This window comes from Toxotes jaculatrix, chromosome 7 (genome assembly GCF_017976425.1).
Source record: "Toxotes jaculatrix isolate fToxJac2 chromosome 7, fToxJac2.pri, whole genome shotgun sequence".
Lineage (NCBI taxonomy): Eukaryota > Metazoa > Chordata > Actinopteri > Toxotidae > Toxotes > Toxotes jaculatrix.
The window spans coordinates 12,506,913-12,522,492 of NC_054400.1; the positions used below are offsets into that span (position 1 = coordinate 12,506,913).

A 15,580-nucleotide genomic window follows, 5' to 3' on the forward strand; every position below is an offset into this window, starting at 1 on the left:
CACCTTATGTCCTAAATAATCAGTCATAATATAGGCATTAATGTTCCAGTACAAAAACGTGATGGATGTCAATAATTGTGTAATGTCAGTATGGACAGTGAACAGATGACTGAGACCAGTATATGCAACAATTATGAGCACCCTCTTTACTTTAGAGACACTCATTTCAACTACTTTTTACAGTACAATGAACATTTTAAGATGTGGATCTTTATGAGACATTGCATCATGTGCACTGATGCACAACATTGTAACTCATTCATAATCCAACAAAAAATAAAATGAAAGGGCAAAGTATCAGGGTTGGCACACAATTGCAAACTCTTACAGAAACTAACAGGTTACAGATCATATTGCCTACAAGTCATGTTTAGCAAATATCATCAACATATAGTCCACAAACACAAAGCTTTTAACATGAAACATGTTTAGGCTGTAAGTATCTTCCCTTTGAGCACATGTAAACTGTTTTCATTTTGTTTCAAGTACAGTGGACAATATAATTCATAAATTAAATGTATAAACATTCAGACAACAATGAATTTCTTCATATACAATAAGTTACTACATGTGCATAACTGTGTCAACATCTATTTCATCCATCTGTCTCTTTATGAAACACAACTGCAAACACGTTAAGGCTTTGGTCGAGAAACATCCCTTTACAGTTACTGATCTCTTGGTATAAAGCAGTTACAGAGACATAAAAAGCCTTTATTAGAGTTTTCAGTTTAATCTGCTACCTGATAAAATATGCATCTCAGATACGTTCTCGTCCTCTGTATTTCCTGAGATATCATTCTGTGCATTTAGAGTTTTTTTCAAGAAAATATACATTTTAGGTCTTCACAGTATTTCCAGCATGTACTAGTTTTTTTGCATTCCCTTTACGTCCTCAGTCTATCAAACATCATCAAAGAAGTCCGTCCTAGAAGCTGACAGAGACAGGTAGCGTCCTCCGGTAGTTCTACTGTATCAAACACAGACAGTCAGAGTAAGTAACAGAGAAAGCATGTTTGACCTTATATGATGTAGCTCTGTTGGACACATTTTGATTCATCTTCTATCAAATACTAAACAGTCAGTTTATTTAGCAAAAAACAACCTTCTGTTTGGTGAACTTTCATCACTGGAGTTGTCTTGCAGTAAGCCTGTCTGCTGCTCCTCTGTCTCTCTGTCTCTTCTGGTGAATTTGACAACTGAAAATGACAAAGAGCAATGTTTACGCAGTATGGAGAGTGTACAGTGAGTTGATGCACATAACTGATCATGATCCATAAAAGGTTAATCTGAATGAGAACAAAGAAGCAAGTGTTGTGAGGTGTCACGGTACACAGAAAATTAAATTTTTAATTTTTTTTTTTTGTTGGACAGAATGGCTCTAACTAAATGACTTTTTTTGTGAGCATAAGATGTTTGTTTGTTTATGTATGTAAGTTACCATGGGAGCATGGGACAGAGAGACAGTGGGTGGCACAAACTCCAAAGTAACCCACCCTGACAGTGTAAATTCTCTATCTGCATTGTGTGGGTCGGGTGCTTTAGGGATAAAATGGCAGATACTGGATTTCCTGCACAGTCCGCAGTTAGTCTAGGGGTCAGCTGTCTATAAACAACCTTGTGAAACTAATACTAATGTGCCAGTATGTAATCATTTCATTCACCCAGATCTTGTTTAAAATGTTCTGTCATATCAGTTTCAGTAGCTATGGGCAATACAGAAATGTATTTCATTCAGTAGTTTTCATACTTTTCTTTAATCCCTACCACTTTTCTTGATGTCTGTTAAAGGGCTGTTTTGGTTATCCTTTAACTCAGTGTAACCAGCTCTGGTCCCCTGGACTCCATACCGCTCCCTCCAGGCCTGACACAGAAATTAAAACACATAAATACCTGTGCACAATTAGCACAAACCAGTAGAACCAGTGAGCCAACAGATTAGGCAGACTGTCTTTTGGCTTCTTTTGTGAGGAAAAAAGACTGGACAGAATAAAAATTCCTAACCCAGCTTCGATTTCCTCCATCTTCAACTTTCTGTCTTTTCCTTCTCTCTGCAAAAGGACATTGTAGATCATATCATTAAAAAGCATGTTCACTTGATATCACAACTGAGTTGGAGGCCTTATCACAACTGATAATTATAGCTTTCACACATTAAAAAACCTACTATAAACTGAGGTGTAAGACATGAGTATGAGTCAGCAAAACATCCTGCTGTATCCAATTAAGTTTAATATAAACAAGAGCACAAAACATAATGGAGCAAGTCTGAAATAATTTGGTTCATTTTTATATAAAAGTTAAAAAAAAGAGCCAAGCAAATACTCCACCTTTGAACAAACACATCAGAAATAGTGACTGATTAAATTTCTAATAAAACTACCTCTTCTGATGAGTTCCTTGCCTTCATCCACCAGGTCAGAGGTCAAGTCATCGTCAGTGATGTACTGATGGAAGCCCAGGAGGTTCAAACAGCGAGAGCCCAGGCTACAAACCCAAACACAGAAAATTCACAAATATACCGTTAGACATATTTTCTTATGTGCAACATGCAAACAATGATTAAAATATTAAGTAGTATCTCTCACAGTACATTCCCTCCCAACAGACTTCCTGTTAAGTACTGATCTATTATTAAACAAGCTGCATCACATCCATCACTTCATCACATTGATCTTATCAGAGGGGGACGACATGACCAGTACAAGCAAACTTGACACGAGTGTCATCCTACTTGTACAAAAAAGGTGGATACTGTGCACATCTAGCTATAGTTGTCTGCAGATTCAGGACAAAAAGTACAGCCTTTATATTATATGTGTCAAATAGGTGTACAGACAACCTCTCCGTTTTCCAAAAAATGAGAAAATGAGACACACAGCTAAATTTAATAATCTCACCATTTATATTATCTTAATGTTGGCATTAATACCTGATCTCTGATGCCAATACTGATCAAGATTTGGGACTAAAAAAATCTGATAATGATATATTTGCTGCACTGTACTTTTTAAAAAAACATAAACACAAAACATTAACAAACAATCTTGATATAGAGGGTTTTGTTCTTTGTGGTTATTGGCTTACTTGTAAAAAGTGGCAAAGCAAAGCAGCAAAACCAGCATGGGATAATAGATGTAGAACCCATCTGATATGAAAGATAGCAGACGCATAGAGCCCATGATCTGACAGAGGGAAAGACAAAGAGACACTGCATCACTCCAACTGGTTAAACACAAAGAGATTTTTTACATTTCTACATATATTATGTTTACGATCATATACTGTAACATTTTCTGTGGTGGGTGCATTAATACATGTATGTTAAGATGAATGCCTGTGTATGTGTTGGCTTGTGCATGAGTGGAACCCACAGAGGTGTAGGATGTCTGTATTCTGTCCTGGTGTGAGATGGCAGAGTCCATGTGAATCAGGCCCAGAAAGTTGAGGCACAAAGGAGGAGTTAGACGACAAAACAGCCTGAGAGGAAAAAATAAAGAGAGGCAACCTAATATTAAAAAACAAAGTGTGCCCTGTAACACTGGCAGTAGTAGTTTAGCGTAACAACTGTCACTCATATAAACTCAAAAATAAAACAGCAAGAGCAAAAATAAATACATACATAAATATGTTCAAATCTGACTTTATGAGGGACATACATGCCGCTGAACTGCAGGCTGTAAGCATCAGTCTGGTGATGTGGGACCAGGTGATAGTAGTTGAAAACTCGTATTTGGAACACTGTGGAGTACACGCACACGCACAGGAAGAGGATACTGATAAAGCACGCCATCTGGTGAGGAGAAAATGAAACAACAGGTAGAGAAAGGAATGAGGTTTAGGTGGATTAGTTCAATGTATTTGAAGTGGGTAAAAAATTGTTTTCTTCACAACAAATCTATTAACTATTAACAATATAATAAGGTGAGATTTCATGTGTTTACAAGGAAAAGATTAATTTTTTTCACAAAATTCTAGCAAAGAACCTTAAATAATGTATAGAGAATAAAGGAGATAAAGAATAGAAATATGATGGGTATGTGAGTTTTCATGCTCCTTGTGCTTGATGTACATATGCTCACCTCAATACAAATGTAGTTGTACTGTTTTTCCGCCATCTGAATAAAGACAGCAAAGAGAGAAAGGACAGGGTGTGTGCTGAAGAAGGTGCACTCGGACCAGACTACTGCTGCAGAGAGGAGACCCAGGAGCACTGCCAGCAGCTTGTAGAAACCCTGCCTGAACACACACTCCCAATACCACTCTGAGGAGGACACACACACACACACACACACGCATAAATACAAATGTTTGAGGAACATCCAAACTGGCACGTGAGTTACACATCACATCCTGTGGGCATGGATTCAAAAAGAACTTATAAGCAAAGAAGACTGGAAGAAATGGAAACACTCAATTAGAGGTACCTTTCTTACTTAAGCAAAGTAGTGGATGTACTTCATCTGTAAATTTGAGATGTTGGCAGTGAATGAACTCACCCACAGTGGGAGTGTAGATGAACCTACTGATCCAGCCGTGGTGTTGTGCTGAGGGGAAGCCGTGGGCGAAGTGTCGGATCGGGCTGCTCTGGCTTTTAGCTACGTCTTCCAGATGAAAAGCCTGGTCTAACAAGATAGACCACTGAACCTGAGTCTGACCATGTCTCTGCACTGCAGTGATTACCTGAAACACACCCACACATACAGGCAACAGGGGCAAATAACTATTATTAATTTTGCCACGTGGTCCTATATTTTTGGCATCATTTCCTTTAAAAGCAATAATTACTTTTTTATGAAGCGTAACTAGTCCTCTTTTGCTGGGGAGGATATTCCGTTCCTCACAAGAGGTTTCCAGATTTCTTCCCATCTCCTCTTGGTACTCAGTGGGACACTGAAATGAAATGAAATTCAAATGTCAAACTGAAAAAAACTGTACGTGCAACATTAAAATTTTCATGTGCACATAAAAAAGAAAACTTAATATTCCCTAGTGAATTCGATCTAAGGAACAAATGGCCTCATGTTTTTCTCACCTTTGTCAAAATGGTGTCCACACACTTCCTGAGAGGGTGGTTGTACTTCACAGATTCATGGACAGCTGCCACCTCCTGATAACACATAACATATTTAAAATAAAAATAAAAGCCAGAAAAGCCAAAAATGTGGGTGATGCAAACCCAGTAGATTTTATTGTTAGAAAATGGTCTGCTTCTTAAAGACTGTTGAAAGATTCTCTGAACATTTTCTGATTTAACACGTTGGTATCCGTTCTCTCTGAAAACCTCACCTCCATAACATCGGCTAGGTTCTCCTCTGCTGCTGCCTTCTCAGTAGCCATTTTTGCTGCCTTGAAGTAGGTCTTGGCCAGCAAGTAACCATGGGAAGATGAGAGCCAATAAGAACGGGGGATCTCCACCAGGCCGTAGCCTAGCAACAGCACCAGAAGGAAGAGGCCCCAGGTGTTGGCAGCTGTAATACCGATGGTCTGGAGCTCCATCCTGAACAAGTTTTACAAAGACAGATTATCAATACACAGGCATAATACCAGCTTAGAAAAGACAACCACAGTGCAAAGTGAGCAAGTGTCATTTTTTTCTCTTTGCCCATTACCTGTCTTGTGAATCAAGCTACACTTGACCTACCATGTGAACTTCCATTGTGGATGTGCAGCCACGTAGATGACCAGAGAGATGAAGATAAGGAGGTAGGTGCCATAATAGATTGCATTTTCAATTAGAGCTGTTTTAATCTTTCCAACTCTGGAGAAAGCTCCTGACCGCGCATAAGACTGCATGAAGGGCAACAGCAGCCTGAAGAGAAAGAGTCAATATACCAAAACACAACTGTCTACATAACAAAAGGTGGAACATACAGTAGTCAGAGTTGAGGTTTGAGAAAGTGATTGAGAGTGTGTGGGCAGGATCTCACCAAGTAAGAAACTGGGAAGTCCAGTATACAACTCTCCAAAACACTGGTAGGACACCATCTGGGATGTAACTCCAAGGCTTCTCACACACCTTTGGTACACTGTAACACACACACACACACACACACACACACACACACACACACAAAGATAAAACAGTTTACAGCAGCTCTGGCATATGCTTGGCCTAATCATCTTTAGTACAATAAAACACAATCATTAAGCAATCTGCTCTCACATCATATGACTGAAATGAAATCATAACTATAACACAACCACAGTGCAATGAACACCTGAATAGCATCGGAGGGCAAAGCTCTGCAGTGTTAAATCCTGTTAAATCAAATAATGACAAAAAAAACACAATTTCTCCAATATGAAATAGTTCTGATAAAAAACGGAGTAGACCCAGATTAAACTGGGTACTGTTTACAGAAAGACATGTTGTCATTCATTCGTTCTTCTTTCCAGTTTTCTGTTTTTTCCAATGGTGTCATGAATTATTTAATCTACTCAGTATGACAACATCAAACCTCATAATGGCTTAAGTGTATAATGCTACAAGCTGCTGAGAATAAAGCCTATGGCAATTGTAGTACCATAAAATATGTAGTTTCTATGGTTTCAAGCAGCTGAATACATTGGCAATCAGAAGAACTGTGAGTATCTGTAGTTCAGGTTAGAACGCTCTAATTTAGCCAGAAGATTACAAATTGTGTATGATACTGGATGGCCTTGGAACACAATTTGTAGGAACAGACTGCCTTGAAATTAGCAAACTGTAGACATGGAAAAGATAAATCAAAAATGTCTTATTTACCTCACAGATGGATAAAAAGACGAGCTGGCTTCGGCCTCATTACTGACTCTTGCTCGAGTTACAGGAGTAGGGTGGTTTGAATTGTCATGAACACACTGCTTGTAGATGGTCTAAGAGAGGTAAACACACTCAATGAAACACATGATGAAGCCTATTCATCACATAACAATGGTACAGGTAAGACGCCGGAGGCAAGAGCAGTGTAAATAAACACACGGCTCAATATTATTCTCAAAAAACACACACACAAACTCACATCCTGTTGATCCAGTTTTTATCCATAGAAAACCCAAGAAAACATGGTTACCAAGGCAAAGAATTGCCTTATGTTCACACACAATTTAAACAGTGGTTTCATACCGTGCTGACATCGAGTGGCAGGATGAAGACAATGAGGAAGCACAGGTACCAGGAGAGCAGTGTCCCGAACAGGACCATCCGCTGCTGCTTCCGCAAATCTCCATAGCGCTGGAGGAGGCAGAGGGCCAAGAAGAAGACAACTACGACCACGACAGCCAGCGCGGCACCACTCATAGTGATGTATGAACAGACAGACAGACGTCAGGAGCTCATGGTGACAGACTAGAGGGGGCAAGAGAGAGAGGGAGAGAGAAAAAAGAGGAGCTCATTGGACAGTGTGGAAACAGACAGGATATCAGCTCTTATCTACAGGAGAAACATGGAGAAACAGCATGACCTGAACACTCAGGGCGATACTGTACATAATACAGCCATGAGGTACGGAGGTGAGAAGAGAGCAGGGAAAGTCAACAGGAAAAGAGAGAGAAAGAGGAAGGATAAAGAAAAGACAAAAAGTGAGATAGGTGTAGAAAAATGCCTGTTTGGATGCTTTAAACCTTTACAGACTGCTCTGGTGATGTGAGTTCATTGAAGCAACAGGGGTAAAGAAATGAAATGAAAACAGAGGGTGTCTGGAATGGCAGGGGAAAAAACATACATGTAATTTATCAAAAACTATGTCATGCATTTACAAAAGCCAGAAACAAAAAAACAATTATAAACCATTTATGGTTGCAGAGCTAAATTTCGCAAAAGCACTGGTGTTCCCACATGGAAGTTGAAGCAGTAAAATAAATAAAGTCTATGTTGGACACAGTCAAACATAGTGTTAGCAAATGAAGTGTATTTCTAGCAACCATCTAAGTATTAAATGATTAGTGTTTATTTGAACCGGCTCTCAGTCTCTTTTATTTTAGAGTTGAACTTTTGGCATTTGCAGTGTTTTTATGATGGTTAGGCAGCGTGGTCATGTTTAATTTCGACCGAAAAACAGTGATCATTCAACTCTGATTGTACCACACTGTGGTCTCGGAACGTTGATTTCTGATCCAAGCTCTGTGGCATACGAACAAAACGTCTTTTCCTAACACTGAGCGCAGTCGAAGTTAAACTTACCTTTGCAGATTCTCCTCTCAGGCTGAAGCTTGTAAACTGGCGAACTGTCTGAATTCACTGTCACGTTAAATCGTTCTCGAGACGAGAAGTCCGACAAATGTACACAACCTTTGAGACTACATTGCATAACATGCGTACAACATGCTCACGCTGGCGCAGCACGGAATTCTGGGTGTTGTAGGCGAGACAATGTTCTAAAATATGTAGAAATACACGAGTGTGTGTATATAAGAATAAAATACTCAACACTGAATTGTGGCAATAATTATAGTAATTATAGTATAACCTCCCATATTTACTGGATGTACACTGAACCAACTACTGCTAAAATCTACACCGGGCATTTCATTCAAATGAAGGACAGAGTACAGTGTCCTAACTGACTTGACTGGACCCTATTTGCTCCACTAGCTGAAATGTGTTGTGTTAAAAAAAAAAAAAAAAAAAAAAAAAGCAGCCTTTATTCATATATTTTATTATGTTTGATGGTATTGGGACAATTTATTTCCATGGTATAAAATATTGTTCCAGTTTCTTGTCTCATTCAGAGCCACACACACATAATCATGACTCGAAACAGTTATGCTGAGGGTTATCTTAAATCCTGTGTTGCTGTCCGAGATGGCTTTTTAATCCAGTAGCTCAAGCTGAATTGATTTAAATAGTCCTCCAGTTGCCAGTAATGGACAAAAATGCATGAATCTTGATGCTTGCTGCACAAGACACATGACTGTTGTGCAGTCTTGATGAATCTCTGCTCCATCCATGTAAGATGCACATTCATTCAAACTAAAATAAAATCATGCTCCCGGACACTTTTTATCCAATAAGAATTATTAATTGTGTATATTTTCTTCCCCAGGAACACTTTGTGTCACTCTCATTCAGTTTTATACTTTGACATAAAATATTTGGTCTGTCTGCAAAATCAAATGTGTTTCACATCAGCAAATTACAGTACAGCACAGTTCAGCACAATACTGAATGTAACCATTTGGTTCATTGTAAAAAGAAACAATTCAATCCAATAATGCAACATGACAGTGCTATCATAGATTTTACTTTGTAAACAAACTTCAGTAATTCAGTCATTTAACATGAAACATCCATTGGATCAACGTACACTTTGTCAAAATTTAGCAAAGGTAATGCTGATGCTTTCCTGTTACTCTCAATTGTCCATTGTGTGTCAAAGCGGAGGAAACTTGAAACAGCAACGTGGACATTCTCCACTGTAAAAAATGTACTGATTGTGATGAGATTTACCTTACGTTTAAATTCGTGCCAAGCAGCAAAGTTAAAAAATGCAGAAAAAAAAGAAAAACAATGCAGAAAAAGAAAACATCTTCAGTCCATTTCAGTTGTGGAGGAACATCAACACATATGGGTCATCAGCAAACAGTGGACCCAGTACATTGAAGCACACAGCTTGGTTTTCCAGTAAAAAGTCCATCTGGCTCAGCAGATCCAGGCACAAATGCTCCACAAGATTCAGACAAATAGACCAGTTGTCCACTCTGGACACACCCAATGCGTCCATCCAAACTGATCCAAAAATCTCCAGAGATTCTGGCCAGTCCTCTAGAAAATTGTTCATCAACTCCATCTCATTTTTTAGCTATTTACAACCAAATCAATCTTGTATATATACTCATTACAAAATCATGCCAGAGGAGTAGTGTCCACGTCGGTCCATGCATTCACAGCCTCTTTTTGCTCTGTCACATTATTCCACTCTGTCATTTCGCCTCCATCTTATTCCTGTAGTGCTAGGCTAATTTCCCTGAGCCAAACTGTTACAGTGCAGATAAAACCTGGCAGCACTGGCAGGTGCTTAGTGAGGCCATCTGTCAGCCCACATTCAAACCTTAACCCCCTTAAGCCCCGCCTTTCCCTCTCATGGATTACTGTAATATCCTCCTGAGACCCGGCAATTCATTTTTGTCCTCTGTGGGGGACACGAGTCTGAGACCCCTAGGTTAAAATATCATTTATAGAATCTATCTATCTACTAACCCCAATTTTTACATTAGGGAGCAGAGAGCTAAGTGAGGCAGAGAGGATTTTGCTAAGAAACACACACACACACAAACAAACTTATGTCTCCTTTCTTTATCACTTAAGTTTCAGAATTCATCAGAATTGGACTACTCTGACTACTTCCAACAGTACATCGATGAGAGTTTATTTGTGTACTCAGACATTCTTGGGCGTTCTGCTAAGTTTAAATTCTTGGCTTTGGCACCATGTTTAACTAGCTCGGTTAGTTAGCCTGAGTAGATTTAATTAATTTTGTTACATTAAAAAAAAAAGTAAGGGCGTGGCCCTGAGTTGAACCCCGAGCGAAGAGCGTGTTCACTGTGAATGGGAGAGATGCAGAGTGCACAGGCCTCAACATAAACTTTTCCACCACTAGGTGGAGGTAAAGAATTTGTCCTCAAACTTTTTCAGTATCACACCGCTTAACAAGGAGAGGGAAACCAGACATTTATGAAAGAATTTTATAATACATAACAAGTGCAACACCTTCTCAGGTTTCACAAACTGAATACCTAACAACACATTGCATAAACATAGTATGACACATAATGACACAACTGCATGTAATGCCAGTATGGTGCTGCTGCTGATGGTGATTATGCTGCTGATACAGATAATGAACATTATGACTATTTCACTCAGGATGTAAATAGGACTTGACTTCATGCAGTCACTGTTCTACAAAGTCATGTCATCCACCAGAGCTAAACATTAATCATGTTTTAACACCACGAAAAGTGAAAAACAAAAAAACAAAAAACATGCAGCCTGTTCATGTCAAGGAAAGTTCAAACACACAGAGCTCAAAGGTGGTGAGACTGACACGATAATAGCCGTCTATACTCCATCCATATTGTCTTCCCTTTTTTTTTATTCTATTGTCATGAATCACTTTGATCTCTTATATCCAGAGAGATAGGCTTATTTGCCCAGTTGTTTAAGATACAAAAAAGAAGGGTGTCATATTTTAATTTCTGAGAACTTCAGGCGCATCCTTAACAAAACCTCGGTCAGGTTTCTGGTCACTCCCCTTGGCACAGCAGGGTACAGATTATTTGGGAAACTCAAACCTTGTACCGAAGTCTCATGTTATCAGAAATTAATTATACTGTGAATTGATTGCCATCACCCCTGCAGATTTACTTACCCACAGTCCTTTCAGTGAGACATGTTTAGTTTGTACTGCAACTTAATTATGTTTTTCCCCCTGTTTTTTTTCTTTGCTGCGTTTGTTGTGGTAGATAATTTTTAAAGAGATAGTTAGAAGTTAACCTGTTGCCTGTTGCTTCTGAACCATGTACAGGCCTGAGTGAGTGGTAGCATTAACACTTTGGTAAAAGCTTTTTTATAATGAAGATCACATTTTAACTTGTCAAAACACAGATGTGGCCATTAACATTAATGATGACCATTATCTATTTAGGGGAGTCACACTTGAGTTGTAATGTGTTTATAAGGTAGTTATAAGAAGCTGATTATCAGAGGTACAACACAAGCAAATATTTCAACTGCAAACTTGTCGCCTAATTGTCATGATGTTGAGGAAACAATTTATTATTATGCATGTCGTAATCTTATCATAATGTCATATGAAATTGTAATAATAAAAAAAAGTGTTGACGTGTTTCTGAACTAGTTTCCATGAACAGTTTAAAATCAAAGAGTCTAAAAGTGTCTAGACTTCCTCTTTCTCTTCCTCCTTCACCCACTCTCTTTCTGCCCTGCTTAGTGTTGTTACCTATGTGTCTTGCATCTTCTCCCTTACCATCCTCACTCCCATCACTCCCATCACTACCCTCCATCTCCACATCCAGATGACGCGCCACTGGGACCATGTCCAGTGTGGCCTCATTCAGCTCAGTGAGAAACGGTGTGTGAGCAGCCTCGTCTCCCACCGTGCCCATTGAACAACAGCTACAAGTGCGCTGAGACCCCTGGGTTTGAAGTTTGTAACATTTGAGCCATGGGAAACCCTCATGCACAATGATGCTGGCGAACAATGTGGCCCCAGTTCTGTGTGTCCCCGGAGGGCCACTGTAGACTGCAGATCTTATAACCTGTCCTGGATACATCACCCCCCTGGGAGTGGACCACTCCCATCTCGAACGACTGGCCTGGTACAAGAGACTGGGCCAGCTAGAGTTACACACACTCAGTGGTGCTGAGATTGAGGGCATGGCCTGTGTGTATTTATAAAATGTATGTGTATGAGAGAGGGAAAGTTTGTGTTTTGACACAAGGTCTTTTATAGTAAGCCTATAGGTTGCTGATGACATCATATGCTGTAGCTACAGGACAAAAGGAGCAGGATGAGGTGATGACATTGTCAAACCATGAGCTTAATTTTCTACAACTGTCCTGATAGCTTTCTCCAAATGTTTATGTAGTTTGACAAGGGATGGCAACAACAGGCAATCATTTTAATAAGGCTAAACACAAAACATAAAGGCCACATTTTTTTCATGTTGCAGCCTATTTGTCATGATTTGATTCTGTGCTTTGATCCTTTTCGAGTCAATTCAAGCAGAACATGTGATACAATTAGTAGCACATGCCTCCTGTGGTCAGAAGAATGAGTGAACAGATTGTCGCATCAGGATGGAAAAACATAAATCCATTTTGTTCCACATTACTCCTGTAATCTATTTAACAGAACTGAGACCAGTCTTCTAGCTGAAGTATTTGATGCACTGTGATTTCCTAAAGTCTTGTGCCGGAGCAGAGAAGTTGCTTGATCTGTGGGTAAGAGAAACAAAATGATGCAGTCCAACAAGTAAAAAACTTTAAACTTTATACACACACACACACACACACACACAAATCCACAAATAGGATGTGAGTCCCCATACTGAACACATTTCTATCTCCACAAGTATACACACATGAACACACTCCAAAAGCAACACATTTTCTACCCAACAGACCTCTTTGTCTTCAGCGTGCAAAGCAAGGGATCGGCTGATGGGGTCGGCTGAGGAGCAGAACTTGTAAATTGAAGAAAGGGAAAAAGAATAAAGGATCCTACCATAAAACACACAGAAACTACAGAGAGACAAGTGAAAGTGGTCTCTCTGTAGTTTCACTTGTCAAATCTACACACACTCTCTGTAGTTTCACTTGTCTCTCTGTAGTTTCTGTGTGTTTTATGGTAGGATCCTTTATTCTTTTTCCCTTTCTTCAATTTACAAGTTCTGCTCCTCAGCCGACCCCATCAGCCGATCCCTTGCTTTGCACGCTGAAGACAAAGAGGTCTGTTGTCTGTTGTTGCATGTTGGGATAGCTGTGCGATGGATGCCATGTGGGTCGCTGCGGTGAGGGTGAGAAATAGTGAGGTCCTGATTTCAAGCTTTCCAGATGAGCTGAGGTTTAGCTTTTACTGACAAGGCCAGGAATTTGGCCTTGTCAGTATTGGTGATGCATACACAATGTCAAAGGATGATTTTGCAATATTTTTCTGGAATTGGTCTGGATTCTTTGGAAATCTGTAAATCTACTTAAAAGAATGATGAAAGAATTATTGGCCTGTTGGCTGTGGTGAAGCATTAACATTTTCACATTAGTTATTTCAGAAAAAACACACACACACAGACCAATGTCCTCTACTGACCAAATCAGATTATGAATAGAGAGTTACAGAAGTTAATGAACTACTTTCATGTGATTTTGTTTGCTTGCAGGAAGGAGAAATGCAAGCCTCACTGCAACTTTCAAAGATTTGCATCGGAAACATCTTCCTGTTATTTACTAAGGATATAATCATTGATACCTGTGCAGAGGACAGAGCTGTGAGTTGTTAGTGACTCCAGTCTCAATACTGTTTGTTCAGTAGTGCTTCTGTCCCCAGCCCTTTCACATCAGCTGATGAGATGAGCCAGTGAGTGTTTCCACATCTCAGTCTGTTCTGGGATGTAGGACACACTGTTCTACTTTTGCCAAAAAACAACATGCAGATGGTAATTATGACAGTTGTTCTGGTTGTTGTTGTTTTGCCCAGAATCTCTTGCCAATTCTTCGAGAGAGTAATCTAAAACACAACCAAATAATACACTCAGTGGCCACTGTAATAGGTACACCTGAATTATCTAATGCAGTATGATACAACTGCTCAGCCATAAATTCTACCTTTGTGAAGACAGTAATGTTCAGCTTTAATTGACACCTTTAGAGAGTTATCAGTTTAACTATATGTTTGTTAGTGAGGTTGTAGTTTGCAGTGGTGCTAGATTTTTATACTGAGGCAAGAACATTTACTTGCAATGTGAGCAGCATCAAGTGTACAATCAGCAGAGGATATGAAGTCCTTTCTTTGTTCAGCTCTATCTGAATAAAAGATTTGTAGCAAGTAAAAATATGTTCTTGGAGTTCGCTTGTAACAGAGTGCTTTGGCCATTGCAGGAAAAAGACTTCTGTAATGGCTCTCATTACAGAGAGTGGCTGAGCTACTGTCCCACACAAGGTACTGGTCTGCCCATTGGGAACAATATGGGATTTGTCCAAGAAGACATGGACATGTGGCCATGAGCAGGGGAATGAACCATCAATCCTGCAAATAATGGATGACCTGACATAAAAATCGAAACTCTTTACACACATTCCATAAAAATCGGATTCGTATGCAGTCATATGATAAGAGAAGTTAACAAATTGCCGTATTGTTGTCAAAGTAGTGTGAAAGAGTTTATGCTTTCTGACGCAGTAAGCAGTAATATTTTTCTGAGGAAAGATGATTTCACAACCAATTCTGTGCTTTCCTTTGTTGCTCCATTATATTATAAATAATAACTGCAGCCTGAAGGTAACCGCTCCAAGCACTTGATCTCTGACTGCAAACATCTTGATCTGTAGTTTGTGCTCAGATACTCTTCAGACTTAAAGTGCTGGTTTAAATTCAAAGTTACATTAATTGTACATAATTATAATTTTTAAAACAAGTACTGATTGTACTGATTTCACATTTACACCTTTTTTAAATGTTATTTAGTTTTGGTATTTATATTAACGATTGTCCTTTTGGTGGTTAGCAGTCATAACTTCTACAAAGAAATGGCAGCTTTATTAATTAAAAAACAGCTTTAAAATTGAAATCAAATCAAGTACAATCACACAATTTCTCTCATCTTTGGAGATCACTTCAGCTGTTAAATTGACTTTTGCTGGCACCTGTAGCCAGTGATGCCAATCCTGTGATTTAAAGGAACAACTATAGTTGTTACTTTAATCTCTAGTTGTTCCTTTAAATGAGCCACAGAGCTGCTAACTCTGTGAGGGTGTACTTTGGCACTTTGACGTCAACATACTACATGCTCACAGTGATAATACTACCATGCTGATATTGACCAAGGTCACCATTTTAGTCACCATGCTGACATGGTAGCC

The 15,580-nt window shown here is 39.2% G+C and overlaps 1 protein-coding gene across 3 annotated transcripts; it reads right to left on the reverse strand.

Annotated features, from left to right (window-relative positions):
- Positions 1–129: 129 nt before the first annotated feature.
- On the reverse strand, positions 130–8,299 carry lmbrd2a (LMBR1 domain containing 2a). 3 transcript variants are annotated; one of them, XR_005894341.1, is made up of 19 exons: positions 8,165–8,299; positions 7,109–7,330; positions 6,749–6,858; positions 5,931–6,029; positions 5,645–5,812; positions 5,290–5,500; positions 5,036–5,110; positions 4,789–4,893; positions 4,500–4,683; positions 4,083–4,264; positions 3,660–3,793; positions 3,375–3,480; positions 3,088–3,185; positions 2,384–2,487; positions 2,005–2,051; positions 1,768–1,864; positions 1,106–1,199; positions 633–970; positions 130–564 (listed from the first exon to the last, which is right to left on the reverse strand). XR_005894341.1 is itself a non-coding variant. In XM_041043148.1 (18 exons), the coding sequence occupies exons 2-18, from the start codon at positions 7,280–7,282 to the stop codon at positions 904–906; spliced, it is 2,052 nt and encodes a 683-aa protein (XP_040899082.1). In that variant the 5' UTR covers positions 7,283–7,330; positions 8,165–8,299; the 3' UTR covers positions 130–903. The 3 variants fall into 3 exon arrangements, 2 of the variants coding, with proteins under 2 accessions (XP_040899082.1, XP_040899081.1); XM_041043148.1 differs by having other exon boundaries at positions 130–967; XM_041043147.1 differs by having other exon boundaries at positions 130–970.
- Between the last annotated feature and the right edge of the window lie 7,281 nt (positions 8,300–15,580).

Coding starts and splice junctions, on each gene's coding strand:
- lmbrd2a (XM_041043147.1), bottom strand. CDS start 7,282: ATGAGTGGTGCCGCGCTGGCTGTCGTGGTCGTAGTTGTCTTCTTCTTG. Junction 3,186..3,374: donor TACAGACATCCTACACCTCT/GTGGGTTCCACT, acceptor TCCCTCTGTCAG/ATCATGGGCTCTATGCGTCT. Junction 2,488..3,087: donor TGCTTTGCCACTTTTTACAA/GTAAGCCAATAA, acceptor TTGGGTTTGTAG/CCTGGGCTCTCGCTGTTTGA.